A 14,877-nucleotide genomic window follows, 5' to 3' on the forward strand; every position below is an offset into this window, starting at 1 on the left:
GAAAGATAAAAGAGAGTCTGGATTGTAAGAGGGGCTAGCTACTGGAGGAGGTAGGGATGGGGGCGAGGATGAGGTGGGGGTGGAGTAGCCCAGAGCACCATCTAGGGAGTGGCCATAGCTTTGTCTCTGTCTTTCCTTCCTTATATCTTTTTCTTTTTTTTTTTTTAATTTTTTTTTTTGGTGAGGCAATTGGTTAAGTGACTTGCCCAGGGTCACACAGCTAGTAAGTGTTAAGTGTCTGAGGCCGAATTTGAACTCAGGTCCTCCTGAATCCAGGGCCGGTGCTCTATCCACTGCGCCACCTAGCTGCCCTCTCTTCCTTATTTCTTTCCACTTCTGCCTCCCTCCCTTCATCCCTTCATCTGAATTTTTTAATTAACAAGCATTTAAAAAACAAAGCTGTCAAAGTCTGATTTTTTTTCTTCTATTATTGTTTCCTCACTTCTTTGAACTCTGCTCACTTTGCTCTACCTCAGTTCTTAGAACATCAACATAGTATGATTTGTCTGGCCATTCCCAATAGCAGACAGCCTCCTTAGTGCTCAGTTGTTGGCCACCAGAAAAAGAGCTTCCTTGGGTATTTTTGTATCTGGAGATGCTTTTCTTCTTTCTTGATTTCTTTGGGGGCATAAGCTTTGGAGTGGTGTCACTGGGTCCATAGGCTATAGGCACATTTTGGTAACTTTTTGGCCACGGTTCCAAAAGTGCTTTCTACAATGGCTGGACCAGTCCACAGCTCCACCAACAATGCCTCAGTTTGGCTCTTCCCACAGCCCCTCTAGCTGTTGTCACTTTCCTCTTTTTGGTCATCTTTGTGTGTCTGAGGTGCATAGAGATGAAGTGGCTTGCCTAGGGTATCTGGGATAGGGTTTGAGGGTCAGGGAATTCCACCAGGACTCTAGATGTCGGGGAGGGCATGAGGACAGCCTCTGTTTGGGGGGCTGGTGACTCTGCTGAGAGGGAAGGAAGGGTGGGGATGGAAAATTGGGACAGTCCATGTGGGGTGCAGGGGCCGGAGGCCATTAGGGAGAGCCCAGTGGAAGGAACAGACTGGATGCAGAGGTGTCCCCGGAAGAGGATGGGTGGCTGAGATGTTGTCTGAATGGAAGGGGTGGGGGGTGGCACTGTGGCTGTGGGAGCCCCTCCAAGACTTTCTAGATGAGCAGACGGCCTTCACGCCATCTGACCGACTGAGTCTTGGTGTTTCCCAGTGGTGCTTTCAGTCTGTGAGCCATGAAACAGAAAGTTAGTGCCTTTCAATAGGATCATTACGATTTGAAGCCGTTTTCCGCCAATGGTTTGTAACCTTGGTCATGGGCAGGCCTTGGGTGCGAGTCCTGGCCACATAGGGAGCTGGGCCTTTCTTTTAGGTGAGGGAGCTGAATCACTACTTGGAAGCAGAGAAGTCCTGTAGGACCGATCTTGAGATGTATGTGGCTGTCCTGAACACCCAGAAGTCTGTCTTACAGGAAGACGCGGAGAAGCTTCGGAAGGAGCTGCATGAAGGTGAGGATAGGCTGGGCTCAGAGAGGGCACCTTGCATACATGCAGTCTGTTCCTTTGGCATCTTCCTTGCCTCCTGGTGACTGGCAGCTGCTGATCCTAGAACTCAGGGCCCACTGACTTGTGGGCTCGCTTCTCTGGCAGCTCAGGCTTCCGGAGCCAGGCCCAGGAAGCTTCCTGCAGGGAATGACAGCGTGGTCATGGGCTTGACCATCCAAAGTGCTGGGCAGACAGGCATTCTTTGGTCCTTTAGGGAGTTTTGTCATTCCCTCTTTTCCAGGTGTCAAAGGGGAGATTCCTCCCAGTGGTCTGTGGGAAGCCTTGCTGCTCTCTCAGCTGGGGCCTGAGCCTTGGGCGTGGGGCCCACCCACCCAAGGGGATGCAGTCAGCCCGTGCAGAGCTTCCTGGACAACCACTCTCTGGGCCATTTAGAATGACCTAGAGGAACAGAAGGGCTTGCATTCCTTCCTCCCTCCTGTCCTTTCTGGCTCGGTCCCGTTCCCTGTCTCGAGGGTCTCTCTGGGCTTTCTCCTGGGATGCTCAGGGTCTCCTTGCCATTTGGGCCTTGCTTGGGGCTGCTCCTCACAAAGTTTCTTGTGCTATCTTGTCTATTGAGGACCCCTGGGGCATCCTGATAGGGCTGGGAGACACTGGTGAAGGAGGGGCCTGGAGGCCAAGCCCAGAACCCTTCTGTCAATTGTCTCAGCGTCTTCCAGGCCTTTTCTAGTCTGGGTGGATCTTCTGGCCTTTTACATAGAAGGGGTTCCCTTCTCACCCCTGTCTGGAGACAGAGGCCTTCCTTCAAGTCTTAGCTCTGGGGGGGCCTGTGGAGGGGGGAGGCAGGGATCCCTCCTGTTTGCCCCTGTCATATTCTGCCTTGCATTGTGCTGTATAGTAAATGTGTGTACATATGAGAGAGAGTGGGGTATGTGTATGAGAGTGTTTTGAGAAGTGTGTGTGTGTGTGTGTGTGTGTGTGTGTGTGTGTGTGTGAGTGTACGTGCATGTGAGAAAGTGTGTACATGTGTGAGGGGCAGCTAGGTGGCACAGTGGATAAGGCACCAGCCCTGGATTTGGGAGGACCCAAGTTCAAATGTGGCCTCAGACACTTAACACTTTAGCTGTGTGACCCTGGGCAAGTTTCTTAATCTTCATCACTCCGCAAAAACAAACAAACAAACAAAAAAACCAGCCCATTGTAAAAAAGAGAGGGTATGTATGTGCATGTGTGTGCGTGCACACATGTCACCGGCTGGTCAGTAACAGTGTCCCAGCTAGCTCCTCGGAGCAGCAAAGCCTCTGCTTTCTGTCCCCTGTCAGCCCAGAACATGGAGCCAGGTCCTAGAGTAAGCAGGGTCTCCTGTGGGGAGGGAATCAGACTCTGGACCCCCAGGCATGAGGGTCCTGGTTCTCAGGGGGCTCACGCTTAGCCTTGGTCTCTCCAGTTTGCCGCCTGTTGGAGCAGGAGCGCCAGCAGCACAACCAGCTCAAACACACCTGGCAGAGGGCCAACGACCAGTTCTTGGAGTCACAGCGGCTGCTCATGAGAGACATGCAGCGCTTGGAGGTGGTGCTCACCTCGGAGCAGCTGCGGCAGGTGGAAGAGCGCAAGAAGAGAGATCAGGTATAGCCCTGGGAGGGATGGGGCCCTGGGGAAGGCAGGGGAGACCTTAGACTCCTGCCTGACACAGCCTGGACCAAGCACTGGACTGCTGCCTGCTTCCATTTCCACATCTATAAAATGGGGATAATCCTAGGACCAACTTTACGAGCCTTGACGTACCCTCTGAGTGTTAGCAGTGCGGAGATAATTCTTGTGAGAGGAGTTGGGGCACCATCCTTCCCCAACGGGAGGATCTTGGGGTGTGTGGGATGAGATAATCACTCCCCTTTGGATTCAAACCCACTCCTGTTGGGCAGACAGAGGCCTGGCCTGGCCTGGCCTTGGAGTCCCAGGAGGCTGCTGGGAGGCCCTAGCTGGGGAACAGATCCTTGGCTGAGAAAGGAGAGTGTGGCTCCCCAGGTTGGGTCACCAACTGGTTAGGGCCTTGGCCTCTCAGTCTCTGTGGGTCTCTCCTTCCATGGCATAGTAGGTGCTTCCCAAGTGTCACGCCCTGGGATCTTGTTGGTTTCAGGAGGAAGATGAGCAGGAGAGACTTAGGAAGAAGAAAGAGCCGGAAAAGACAGACACTGAAGAGGAGGTCAAGCTTCCTGTGGTCTTTGCTCTGACACAGGATGAGGCGTTCCCTCCCTCTGAGGAGGTAAACTCCCTCCTTCCCTCCCTTTCCTCCCCTCCTCCACAAGATCACAACCAGGTTATATATGTACAATCCACAAGTGTTCTTTTTATCAGTTCTTTCTATAGGGGTGCATAGTAAGCTTCCTCATTAGTTCCTTGGGATTGTCTTGGATCATTGTACTGCTGAGAGTAGCTAAGTCATTCACAATTACTCACTGAACAATACTGCTGTCACCATGCACAATGTCCTCCCAGCTCTGCTCACTTCACTATACATCAATGTTCATTAGTCTTTCCAGGTTTTTCTGGGATCATCTTGTTTGTCATTTCCTGTAGCACAAGACCATTCCATTACAATCATATAACACAGCTTCTTCCATCATTCCTCAATTGATGGACATTCCCTTGATTCTCAATTCTTAGCCTCCACCAAGAGTTGCTATGAATATTTTTTGTACAGTTTTTCCCCCTTTTCTTTTTTTTCATGATTACTATTGTTAACTGTTTCCCTTCCATCCTATTCCCTTCCCCGTGATATTTATTCTATTACTCATCTTCTTTCATCCTATCCCTCTTCAAAAGGGATTTGCTTCTGCCTGTCCCCTCCCCCACTCTGCCCTTCCTTCTTTTGCCCCTCTCTCTTTATCCCCTTCCCCTCCTATTTTCCTGCAGGGTTAGAGAGATTACTCCACCCAATTGAGTGTGTACATTATTCCCTCCTTGCCCCAATTCTAATGAGATTCAGGTCTTTGAGCCTATTCTGATGAGTGTTAGGCTCATTTACTGCCCAGATTAAATAGATTACTCCACCCAGTTGGGTGTGTGGGTTAGTCCCTCCTTGAGGCAACTCAGCCACAGGTAATTTCAAGCTTGGGCATCCCCATTCCAAGATGGTGCTTGTGTCCCAAATCATTCCAATGGTCTGTTGTCTACTCTGATGAGTGATAGCTCATCCTTTGCATTTCTTCTCCCTCCTTCCATCCATCTTTGCACAACAAACACTCTCTCTTACCTGGTTCCTGGCTCTCTCCCCTCTCCCTGCCTGTTCTGGAGCCTGATCCATCCAGGGGCTTCATCCAAGCTAGACAGTCCCAGTCACACCAGTGAGGTCAACTCTTCCCTTTTGTCCGAGGGCTTCCCTCTTGCAGATCCACTTTCCTTGCTTGGCATCAAAAGCTGACAACACTGCCTGTGGTCTCTCGCCCAGTTGTTTCGTGGCAATGCTCCAACACCATCTAATGGGCCCCAAATGGGAGTCCTCTTACTGCTAGTGTTGAAAGCATCATGGACCAGAGGCCACTGGAAGTTACCCCTGGTGGGAAGTCATGTCCACTTTTATTGTCATTGGTATTTTTCTGTAGCCTGGTTTCTCCTTGTGCCAGGCCTCCACTCACTCACTGCACTCACTCATCATGGGGCAGTGACCCAAGCCCAGGGCTTGGAGTCTGGGCACGTCACTTCAATTCTGAGCCTCAGCCTTCTCATCTCACCCCCCACTGACCTCCTAGGGTTGTGATGAAGTGTGGATTGAATAATGCAAAACGCACTGAACGCATGGGTCTGTTTCCTTGGAGAGATGAGGGACCAGGACTTGTCCAGCTCCAGTGTGTTTTCATTGTGGTTTTGTTTGGAATTTTCAGGAGCATTTAGATAGTACCCATGGCTCCGTCCATTCATTAGATGCTGACTTGCTGCTGCCAGCAGGCGATCCATTCGGCAAACAGGACGGCGACATGTTTAAAGATGGACTCCGGAGGGCGCAGTCCACAGACAGTCTGGGGACTTCCGGATCATTGCAGTCCAAAACTTTGGGGTATAACAACAAAGCAAAGTCTGCTGGGAACCTCGATGAGTCTGATTTCGGGCCGCTGGTGGGAGCAGATTCAGTGTCTGAGAACTTTGATACGGCCTCTCTGGGCTCCCTGCAGATGCCAAGTGGGTTTATGTTGACCAAAGACCAGGAAAAGGCCATCAAGGCAATGACTCCTGAACAGGAAGAGACCGCTTCCCTTCTTTCCAGCATCACCCAGGGCGCGGAGAGCACCTATGTGTCTCCCAGCGGCTACCGCCTCGTCAGTGACACAGAGTGGAATCTCCTACAGAAGGAGGTGAGTGGGCACAGCCTCCTGACCCCATTCCCCTTGTGGGCTGCTTAGACAGGCTGGGAGCCCTTTGCCCGCGCGGCGAGCAAGAAGGTCGATGAGCCTTTTTGGCTCAGCCTAAGCATGGGTTTGCCAAAGATTCCTTGGGTGCTCCCAAGAAAGGGGCCGGCTTCTCCCAGCACAAGTACATACTTCTTTGCCTAAAGAGGAGAATTCAGGGGGAAAAGAAACAGCTGTTAAACTAGTTAGGACCAAGTTCTATTTTAGAGTGTTCTACAAGTGCCTTTCCTAGGCCAGTCTCCTTCAGGGTCTGGAGAGAGAGAGGGAGGGAATGAGTGAGTGTGTGCATGTGCGCGCACATGCACACATACAAACACACACCCCCATGTCAGAGGTGGGGTGGATGAATGGTGGTCTCTGCGAATTCGTGGGACAGGAGAGGTTAACCTTTTTTTGAGGATGGGTGACCATCTTGGATGGTCACGGTTCACTTCAGTTCTTCCTTCCAAAGTGATCTGAAATTCAGCCACCACGCAGCTCAGGGAAAAGGTGACATTGTTTGGGGTTTTTAAAGGGAACTGTTAGGGTGCAGGGGGAGGCCAGCCAGCTCTGGGGGCCCTTTGTGGCTTCCTGCTCCCATGGGAGGAGAATGCTCATGTTAAGGCTAAAATTCTAGCTAGTCCATCTAAAATATCCAATGAGTGGTCGCCAATAAAGTATAAGCTTTAGCAAGAGTTAGGCTTTTAAGCATTTATGAAGGAGAATAAGAATTTGGTAAAGAGAGAAAGGCCTACATTCATCTATCTATTAAAGGGAGAGTGCATTTCTAGCTCCGCTCTCCGCCAGAGTCCCCAGGAAAGAGCCCCAGTCAGAGCGGCAGGCTCCCCCTTCTTCCTCCCACTTGCAAATGTCTTCCTGAGGCCAAAGAAAAGACTCCTGGTCTTGCTCTCAGAGACCTTCACCTCATGGCGGAGCTTTTCTACAGTAAGTCTCCAGCAGGTGGCGTCATTCCAATCATTACACTCACCTTCCCTCCTTCCAGGATATGGGAAGGCTGAGGGCCTGGCTGTGCAGGGCATGATGAATCTATGGGGATGTCTTCTGGCTTGGTGTCGTTGGGGGGGTGTTCTCAAGGTCAGGCCATGGCTGGTTTTCCCGCCAGCTTTGTGAGGATCTTTGTCAGCATTTCCTATCTCGTACCTTCTTGGTGGTTTTCCTTGAAGGGTTCAGGTTAGGACCCTCCTGGAGAGAGGATGCCTGTCCCAGGAGGGCTTTGGCTGCGGGCAGGTCCCTGCCAATGTCAGGCTTTCTCCTCCGCCTTTGACGTGGCTGCCATGCTTCCTAGGTACAGAATGCTGGGAACAAGCTGGGCCGGCGATGTGACATGTGCTCCAACTATGAGAAGCAGCTGCAGGGCGTCCAGAGCCAGGAGGCTGAGACCCGAGAGCAGGTGAGCGTGTCCGGGCCAGCCAAGGCGGGGCCCTTAAAGAGTGCTGCCTGTGGTCTGGCTGGCCGGCACCAGGCATTTCATTCTTTCTGGGCCTTGGGCAGCGTGGGTAGCCTGACCAGCTGGGCCAGCAAGCACAGGAACCAGGGCGGTTCTGGTCTGCAGGAGACTGTTCAGTTCCTTTGCCCAGCAGTGCTGGGAGACCCAGCTTCTGCTCTCCTCTCCTGACGTCAGGAAGTGTGGGAAGGACGCCTCAGCTTGGCTATGGCCAGCAGATGCCCTTGTGGCCGACCTTCTGCTGAGCTGGGTGCAGCAAGCAAGCATGACCATCCACATGGCAGAGAGAAGGGAACGGAGGGCACAACACTTATAGCAGTGCAGGACTGGGATTTGAACCCAGAGTTTTGGAGCCTGCCCTGGACTCTGAGTAAGGCTGACCCATCTAGTCACAGTTCCTAGGTTGAATATGACCTTTGTGGCCTTGGATGAGTCCTTTCTTCTCAGGGCTTCATCTGTAGAGGGGAGGACTTGGCCTTGGCTGTTGCTGTTGTTCAGGTCCCGGTCCCTTTTTCTGCTGATTCATCACTGGCTAAGGAATGGGGGAAGGGGAGCCTCAGTTTTTCCAGTCAGTTGTCAATAAATAAGTATTAAGCACTCACTGTGTACTCTAGGAACTGTGCCAAGACAAAGACTTCCTGCCCAGGGTTCGATGAGGAAAGGGGGGTGACTGGGAAAGGTTGAAGGCGGGGGGGGGGGGGGGGGATGGGGGGAAGGGGGGGGGGACGGGGGGAAGGGTCAGGAGAGGAGCCGAGTGAGAGACTAGGCCTCTCCTGCGGTGGAGATTGGCAGTCACAGCCCCACCTCCCATTAGAGGGACCGACGGCTGGGGGCAGGGAGATATCCACCATTGTACCAGACCTGGGCCGGCACTGAGAAGGGGCAGTCAGACCAATGAGGAGAAGAAAGGAGAACTCAGAGCAGAGGAATGATAGCGTGAGAAAGGAGGAACGGTCAGCGGCATCAGACATGGCACAGGCCAAAGGGACAGGGACTTTGGCAAGGACAGATTCAGAGGAGAGAAGGTGGAGGGAACAAGTGGAGAGAGCCTTTTCTAGGGGCTGAGGTGAGAAAGGGACAGAAGCTTGGGAGAGGCCAGGACCTTGGCAAGCCCCTGAGGCTGGTCCCTAAATGGGACTGGGGGCAGGGGGCAGGGGGCAGGAAGGAGCCTCCAGAGCTGCCGGCGCAAGTGGAGTCTTCTGGCTCCCAGCACCACCCAGGAATTAGGTCTCGGAGCTAAGTCACATCCAGCATGAGCCTCTTCACTTCTCACCCTCAGACCTTTCCCTTTAGAATTTACTAAACTTTAATCCCAGCTGCCCTGGGAGGCCTGTGGGCAAATAGCAAGGAATGGCTGGAGCCTACAGTCTGGAGGACCCAAGTTCAGATTTAGCCTCAGGCATGAGCTCATCTTTGTCCTGCCTCAGCTTCTTCCTCTGTAGAATGAGGGTACTAACAGCCCTGAGCTCCCAGGGTGTGGCAGGGATCAAGGGTTTGTAAAGAGACACAAGCAACATTAAGAAATAAATGGGTGCTCTTATTCTTTATTCCAACCTGTTAAGGGATTGACTTGGTGTGCTTCAGAGTTGGCTGAGGTTGTGAACCGGGCATGGGGTCAGAGGGTGTGTAGGCGGGTTAGGGTTGTCAGTGTTAGAGCCTCTCTCATTGATGCCACCACAGGTGAAAAAGCTTCAGGTGATGCTGAGGCAGGCCAACGACCAGCTGGAGAAGACAATGAAGGATAAGCAGGAACTGGAGGAGCTGATGAGGCAAAGCTCTGAGGAGTCGGAGCGTCAGGTCCGATCAGCTTCTTCCCCCTCCCCCCCCCCCCCCCCAGAGTCCTTGGGGACCTAACACGGTGACAGGTGGAGACCTGCTCTGGTGCGCTTGGCAAGCCCTCCGTGGGCTCCAGGCAGCTCTAGGAGGTCAGGCCTGTGCTCCCAGGAAGAGGGTGGCCATGTTCCTCCATTCCTCCTGCCGAAGCTAGTTACTGGGAGCCACGCCCAGAGAGACTGAGGCTGCTCCCTGCCCTCCTAGGGGGGATGGGCTGGTTACAGACACAGTGGGAGGGAAAGGGCCAAGGAGACCACAGGCTTGTCTTTACTCTGTCACAGATCTCAGCCCTGGCGCTCAGAACCCAGGAGTCCGAGCTTGCGCTGGGTGAGCTTCAGCACGCATTCTCAAAGGCTCAGAGGAGCGCCCAAGAGCAGATGGTAAATGGTGCTTTAGGTCGCTTCTGCTCCTGAAGTGATGCCTGACCTCCCACCCCTCCCCCCCAAGCCCAGCCTGCCTCCCCTACCCCTTATTCCCAGTGTCCAGTGATCCCTACTCTCAAGGGCTGCTGTCCCATCTCCAAGAGGGAGGTGTCGGGTAGAGTCCTCATGATGAGCTCAGCCTCTGGGACCATCCTTCCCTCCCCACGTGTGATGCTGTAGGTTCCCGTCATGTGTGCCATGTCCCCTCCAGAGGGAGGCAGACAGTGTGGGATGAGGACGTGGGGGCCGTGTCCTTGCTGTGCCGGTTTTAAGAACGGAAGCTCTCCTTCCTGCCCTTGAGGCCAGGCTGCTTCAACTCTCTCACTGCCCTTCTCTGGGAGGCTTCAGGCTGCCTACCCACTCTCTCCTCTTGGCCAGGAAGTCACGTGTGGACCATGGGTGGGCCAGGCCTGGGATCAGGAAGACCCAAGTTCAAATCTGGTCTCAGACCCTTGGTAGCCGGGTGACTCTGGCTAACTCACTTCACCTCTGGTGGTTGTAAAAAGCACTTAGTGCCCCATCCACACCAGGCGCACAGCAGGTGCTGCCTAAATGCTTCCTCTTTGATGAAGAGAAATCGCCTTTAGTGGTGAATTTGAGTGCACAGATAGACTTTCCTTCATCTACTTCCCCTTTGTTGGCACCAGGGATTTCCTTCAGCAGAGTAGGTGGGCATTTCCATTGCTTGCCTTCCATGTCTTTCCTCATTTTTGTTCTCCCAGATTTACATTAGTCCTGGTCGCACTGTCCCCAGCACAACCTTTTCCACTGCTAACTGGGCCTTGGGCGCTGGGCCTTTGGGGGCTCTTCTCAAGGAAGGCATCTGTGACGTCTCCGCCAGAGGCTTTGGCCTCTTGGCTGCCTTCCTCCAAAGCCCCTTCTGCCTCCCTCCCTACTTCCCCTGGGGCCAGATGGCCGGGTGCCAACCTCAGCCCCCCATTCTTGGGCAGCTGCTGTTCACGCACTCCCCACTGACCACCTGAGGCCACCTCTTGCTAGTCTACGGGGGGATGGAAGGCTAGGTCCCACAAGGGGAAGGAGGGTGGGTACCAGGTGAGACACACCAAAGACCACATCCCAAGAGGAGCCAGGAATAGACCAGCATAGTTGGGCCCCAAGGAAGGTCCCTAGGGCTTGGATGGCCTAGAAGGAGCAGGGAGGCCACAGAGGAGGAAACAGGAGGACTCTTGGGGATGGGAAGTATAATGAACAATGTTCAGATGAGCTCAGCCCAGAGTGGACGCGGTGCTCAAGGAGCCAGATCCTCATGGGAAGAGCAGATTTCAGAGGAGACACAAGTCTGATACAGCAGCCGAGGGGGGTGGGTGGGCCTGGGGCCAGGGCTTCAAACACCCCTTCTGAGATCTCAGATCGGAAAGGAAAGGTCAAGAGATGCTGGTTCCTGCGGCATGCACACCCGTCCCAGAGAGTGTCCTGCCAGGGGTGTCTGGCACAAGGAGGGCTTTCTGATTTGCTTTGCATACTTGTGCCAGTGATCGAACTAGGAGGGGGCATCCCATGCGGCGCTCTCCCATCCCCAAACGAGTGTCCTTTCCCTTTGAGGGTGTGCTCATGCAGTCGCGGGAGCAGGTCTCAGAGGAGCTGGCGAGGTTGCAGAAGGAGAATGAGAGCCTGCAAGGGAAGCACGGGCTCCACTTGGCCTTGCAGCAAGCCGAGGACTTTGTGCTCCCGGAGACCATGGAGGTAACTGAGAATGCTTGGGTGGAGGAGTTAGGCACATGCTCAGGCAGCCCCAGGGACTTAGCTCAGGCTCCATTGCCGGCCCTGCTGGAGACTGGGGTGGGCAGTGTTCAGGCCCTGGCTGAACAGCTCAGCTTAGTGCCTGGCACTGAGGAGGTGCCTCGCACCTGGCTGGTGACTGATGGAAGGCATGGACCGAATCTCTGAATCCAGGACCTGCGTGAGCTGGTGCTGAAATACCGGGAGAACATGGTCAGTGTGAGGACCGCCGCCGACCACGGAGAGGAGAAACTGAGGGCCGAAATCCTCTTCTTAAAGGAACAGATCCGAGCCGAGCAATGTTTGAAGGAAAACCTGGAGGAGACGCTGCAGCTGGAGATTGAGACCTGCAAGGAGGAAATCGGTAGAGCCTGGGATTGTGGTCCGACGGGCCTTGGGAGGGGGGGGGGGAGGAGAAAGACTGGAGAGCCCAGCTGCTTTTGTGGCCCTGGGCATTAGGGGAGATTTTGTCTAACCCACAAGTGATACATGGGAGCCTAATTCCCCTTCTAGCTTCTATCTCTAGCCTGAGAGCGGAATTGGAGAGGACGAAAGCAGACAAGGAGCAGGTGGGTGCATCTTTAGAGGGTATGGGGAGCTCCCCAAATGATCCACTTAGAACTAAAGACCCCCAAAAGAGCCCTGGGTGAGAGCCTTCCACAGTGTCCCAGAGGATGCTAAAGCTTCAGGGGCCACCTCTTTGTTTCAAGTTCTTGCATTCCATTTGTGACCCTTTCCGGGTCGGGTGACAGTGGCTCCCCTTGGCCCCTTCTAGCCTTGGCCACCCTGAAGGGTCTTGCTCATTTGCCTGACGACTCTTCTCCCTGTGCCCCAACCCACAGTTGGAATCCACCTTGCGAGAGAGAACGGAACAGCTGGAGAGCCTGCGGGAGACGGAGATGACCCTGGGGGAGCAACTGAAGAGAGAGACTGTGGCCAAGGTGGCTGGGGGAGGGGTGTTTGGGTGACCCCCATAATGAATCTCTCCTTTATTCAGTCAGTTAACTGGGGCTGCGGATGTGAATCCAGGCAGGCTCAGTCATCAGAGGCAGATGGCATAGATACAGACTCTAGTCTGCTGTCTGGGAGGGCAGGGCACCGAGGCCCCCTGCCACCCCCTTCCTATAGCAGCCATTTCCTCTTCCCTAAGATGGGTGCGTGCCTGCACCGCCTGGTGGCCTCAGAAAGCTTGGGCCTGAAGCTCCTGCTGCCTTTGTCCATAGGTCATGGGCAGCTTCATTAAGCTCTGTACCTCAGTTTCTCCTTCCTCAAAATGAGGGGTAGTCTGTTCTGCCTCCTGTCAGCATCAAATGAGACAGATTTCCTTGTAGATCCTAAACTGCTGTAATGGTGATTCTCAGCCTGATTATTGAATACAAGGTGATTACGATAGCAGGGTTAGGGCAGACCCAGATCTGATGTGCCCAAGGGGCAAATGCCCTCTAGGCTAGGTCTGCCACTGAGGGGGGTGAGACTGGACCAGGGTCCCCCAACCACTGTGCATCAGAGACGGAACTCTCTCCTCTGTGACCCTTAGTGGAGATCTCACCAGGCGTGTGACTGTTCTGTATTCACTAGTGGTAGATCCAGGCCGGCCCAGCCATCTCTGTGGCCACACAGATAAGGAAGCCATTGGTGGCTGTTCCTTTGGAAGTTCTCACCCTGTCACCACAACCCACTTCGTGGTCCAAGCTTGCTTAGAGATACCCAACTAGCTGCCCTGTCTCCACCCCCCTCCAATCCCAGGCCCTGACTCAGCCCCGGTGTGCCCTGACCAAGAGTCTCTAACCTCGCTTCTTTCAGACAAATGTGGAGCAGCTGATGCTGGAGGAGAAGAACAAGGCACAGCGTCTGCAGACAGAGTTGGATGTCAGCGAGCAGGTGCAGAGAGACTTTGTCAAACTGTCCCAGACACTGCAGGTGAGGCATGGGCTGAGCACTTGCTATGTGTGTGTGTGTGTGTGTGGGGGTGCAGATAAGCTGCCCTCCTGGGAAGGGCTGGGGGCTCAGCATATACGGGAGGAAAGAGAAAGCTGAAGCTTGGTGCGGGAGTGGGCCGAGAGGGACGTTTCAGGCAAGCGGGGACAAGGGCCTGAACCTCAGGAGGGTGGTGTGAAACGTGGGAAGTTTGTCAGGACTTGGCAGGGCAGCACAGAGGGGGAGGGCTTGGGGTTCAATGGACTGTGGACGTGTCACATAGGACGTGTCAGGGGCGAGCTCCAATGTTACCAGGGTGGGGTGAGCAGGGAGGGAAAAGTGGCTACTTGTCCCTCCATACACTTCCCTAGCACAGGCTTCACCTCACATCTGAGCTAGTGTGGTAGCCCTGGGTGGGGAGGGGCAGCCTGGGTGGGGAGGGGCAGCCTGGGTCAGCATCCTCTGTTCTAGACTGGGCTCTTCCAGCCTCCCCCCCACCCCAATTCATTTTGTGTGTAATCATGTCATTTCGGGCATAGGGTGGGGAATATCTGCCTCCCTGGGGTCCTTCTCTCTCCAGTGCCTCATATAGTGAGCCCTTAATGAATGCTTGTTGACAAGTGACAGAACCTTAGGGGAGGGTCCCGGGAGCTGGATCAGTGGTCAGAGAGAGAGGTCTGAAGAGAGCCAGCAAGGAGCAGTGGGACAGAAGTTAAGGGATCCCGGCAAGGGGACCCCACCTCCCCCCATTCTGGGGTGCCTAAGTGCCGAGTGAGATCAGTACTTAGCAGTGACTCCCTGCCCTCCACTGCTGACTGACAGTCTCCTGGTCTCCCAGGTCCAGCTAGAGCGGATCCGGCAGGCTGACTCCTTGGAGAGAATCCGCGCCATCCTGAATGACACAAAACTGACGGACATTAACCAGCTTCCTGAGACATGACCACCTCACCCCGAGACTCCCAGACTGCAGTTGGGGTTTTTAACTCATCTTTATAGCAATGTTAATTATTATTTAACTCTTAACGAAAGGAGCTGAGGAGAACAGGGAAGGAGGAAAGACTCTGTGGGGCCGGCCGGGCGGGAGAGGACGTCTTAGGACCTTGGCGGCCCTCCGGAGGTTGGCATCCAGCCTCCCTTCAGGAGAGCCTGGCTCACGGAGGCTTGTGGAACATTGCCCCAAGTGGCCCAGTGGCTTTGGGAATTCCTATTGATGGTCACCAGTAGGTGGGAGAACAAAGAGCCCCCCTTGTTTTCTGTTGGAATAGGGCTAGTCCAGAACAGTATTCGGCTAAGAGACAGGGTAAGTCTGCTGGATGAATATTTTATATTAAAATATGAATTTGTGAGCAGGTCATTGGGTAGTGATCATATTTCTGAGCCTAGCATATGCCATTTTGTCTTGTTGGGAGGACTGAGACCTCACAGAAAACTCCCAGAACGAGTGTGGAAGTGGGGCCCTAGAAACACCAAGTGGAGTTTTGAGAAAAGCACAAACACCAGGAAGCCCTTTCCCACAAACAGCTGCCTCCTGGGGGGGGGAGGCAGGGCTGGCAGGATCACTGCCTATGGTGGCCACCAGCAAGTGCCCCCCTTGGGAGGACTCCATCTCCAAGACTAC

The 14,877-nt window shown here is 54.0% G+C and overlaps 1 protein-coding gene across 2 annotated transcripts in view; it reads left to right on the forward strand.

Moving 5' to 3' along the window:
- Positions 1–14,608, forward strand: part of RABEP1 (rabaptin, RAB GTPase binding effector protein 1) — a 78,325-nt gene extending 63,717 nt beyond the window's left edge. Inside the window, exons 6-18 of one of the 2 annotated variants that reach the window (XM_043993195.1) lie at positions 1,371–1,506; positions 2,948–3,126; positions 3,638–3,763; positions 5,382–5,849; positions 7,189–7,293; positions 9,028–9,144; positions 9,462–9,560; positions 11,166–11,306; positions 11,517–11,706; positions 11,856–11,911; positions 12,185–12,283; positions 13,146–13,262; positions 14,098–14,608. In XM_043993195.1, the coding sequence (XP_043849130.1) occupies positions 1,371–1,506; positions 2,948–3,126; positions 3,638–3,763; positions 5,382–5,849; positions 7,189–7,293; positions 9,028–9,144; positions 9,462–9,560; positions 11,166–11,306; positions 11,517–11,706; positions 11,856–11,911; positions 12,185–12,283; positions 13,146–13,262; positions 14,098–14,199 (1,935 nt within the window). In that variant the 3' untranslated portion in view covers positions 14,200–14,608. The remainder of the gene's footprint in view (positions 1–1,370; positions 1,507–2,947; positions 3,127–3,637; positions 3,764–5,381; positions 5,850–7,188; positions 7,294–9,027; positions 9,145–9,461; positions 9,561–11,165; positions 11,307–11,516; positions 11,707–11,855; positions 11,912–12,184; positions 12,284–13,145; positions 13,263–14,097) is intronic. The other variant, XM_043993196.1, reaches the window with a different exon arrangement.
- The last annotated feature ends 269 nt before the right edge of the window (positions 14,609–14,877 follow it).

Source organism: Dromiciops gliroides, chromosome 3 (assembly GCF_019393635.1).
Source record: "Dromiciops gliroides isolate mDroGli1 chromosome 3, mDroGli1.pri, whole genome shotgun sequence".
Taxonomy (NCBI): domain Eukaryota; kingdom Metazoa; phylum Chordata; class Mammalia; order Microbiotheria; family Microbiotheriidae; genus Dromiciops; species Dromiciops gliroides.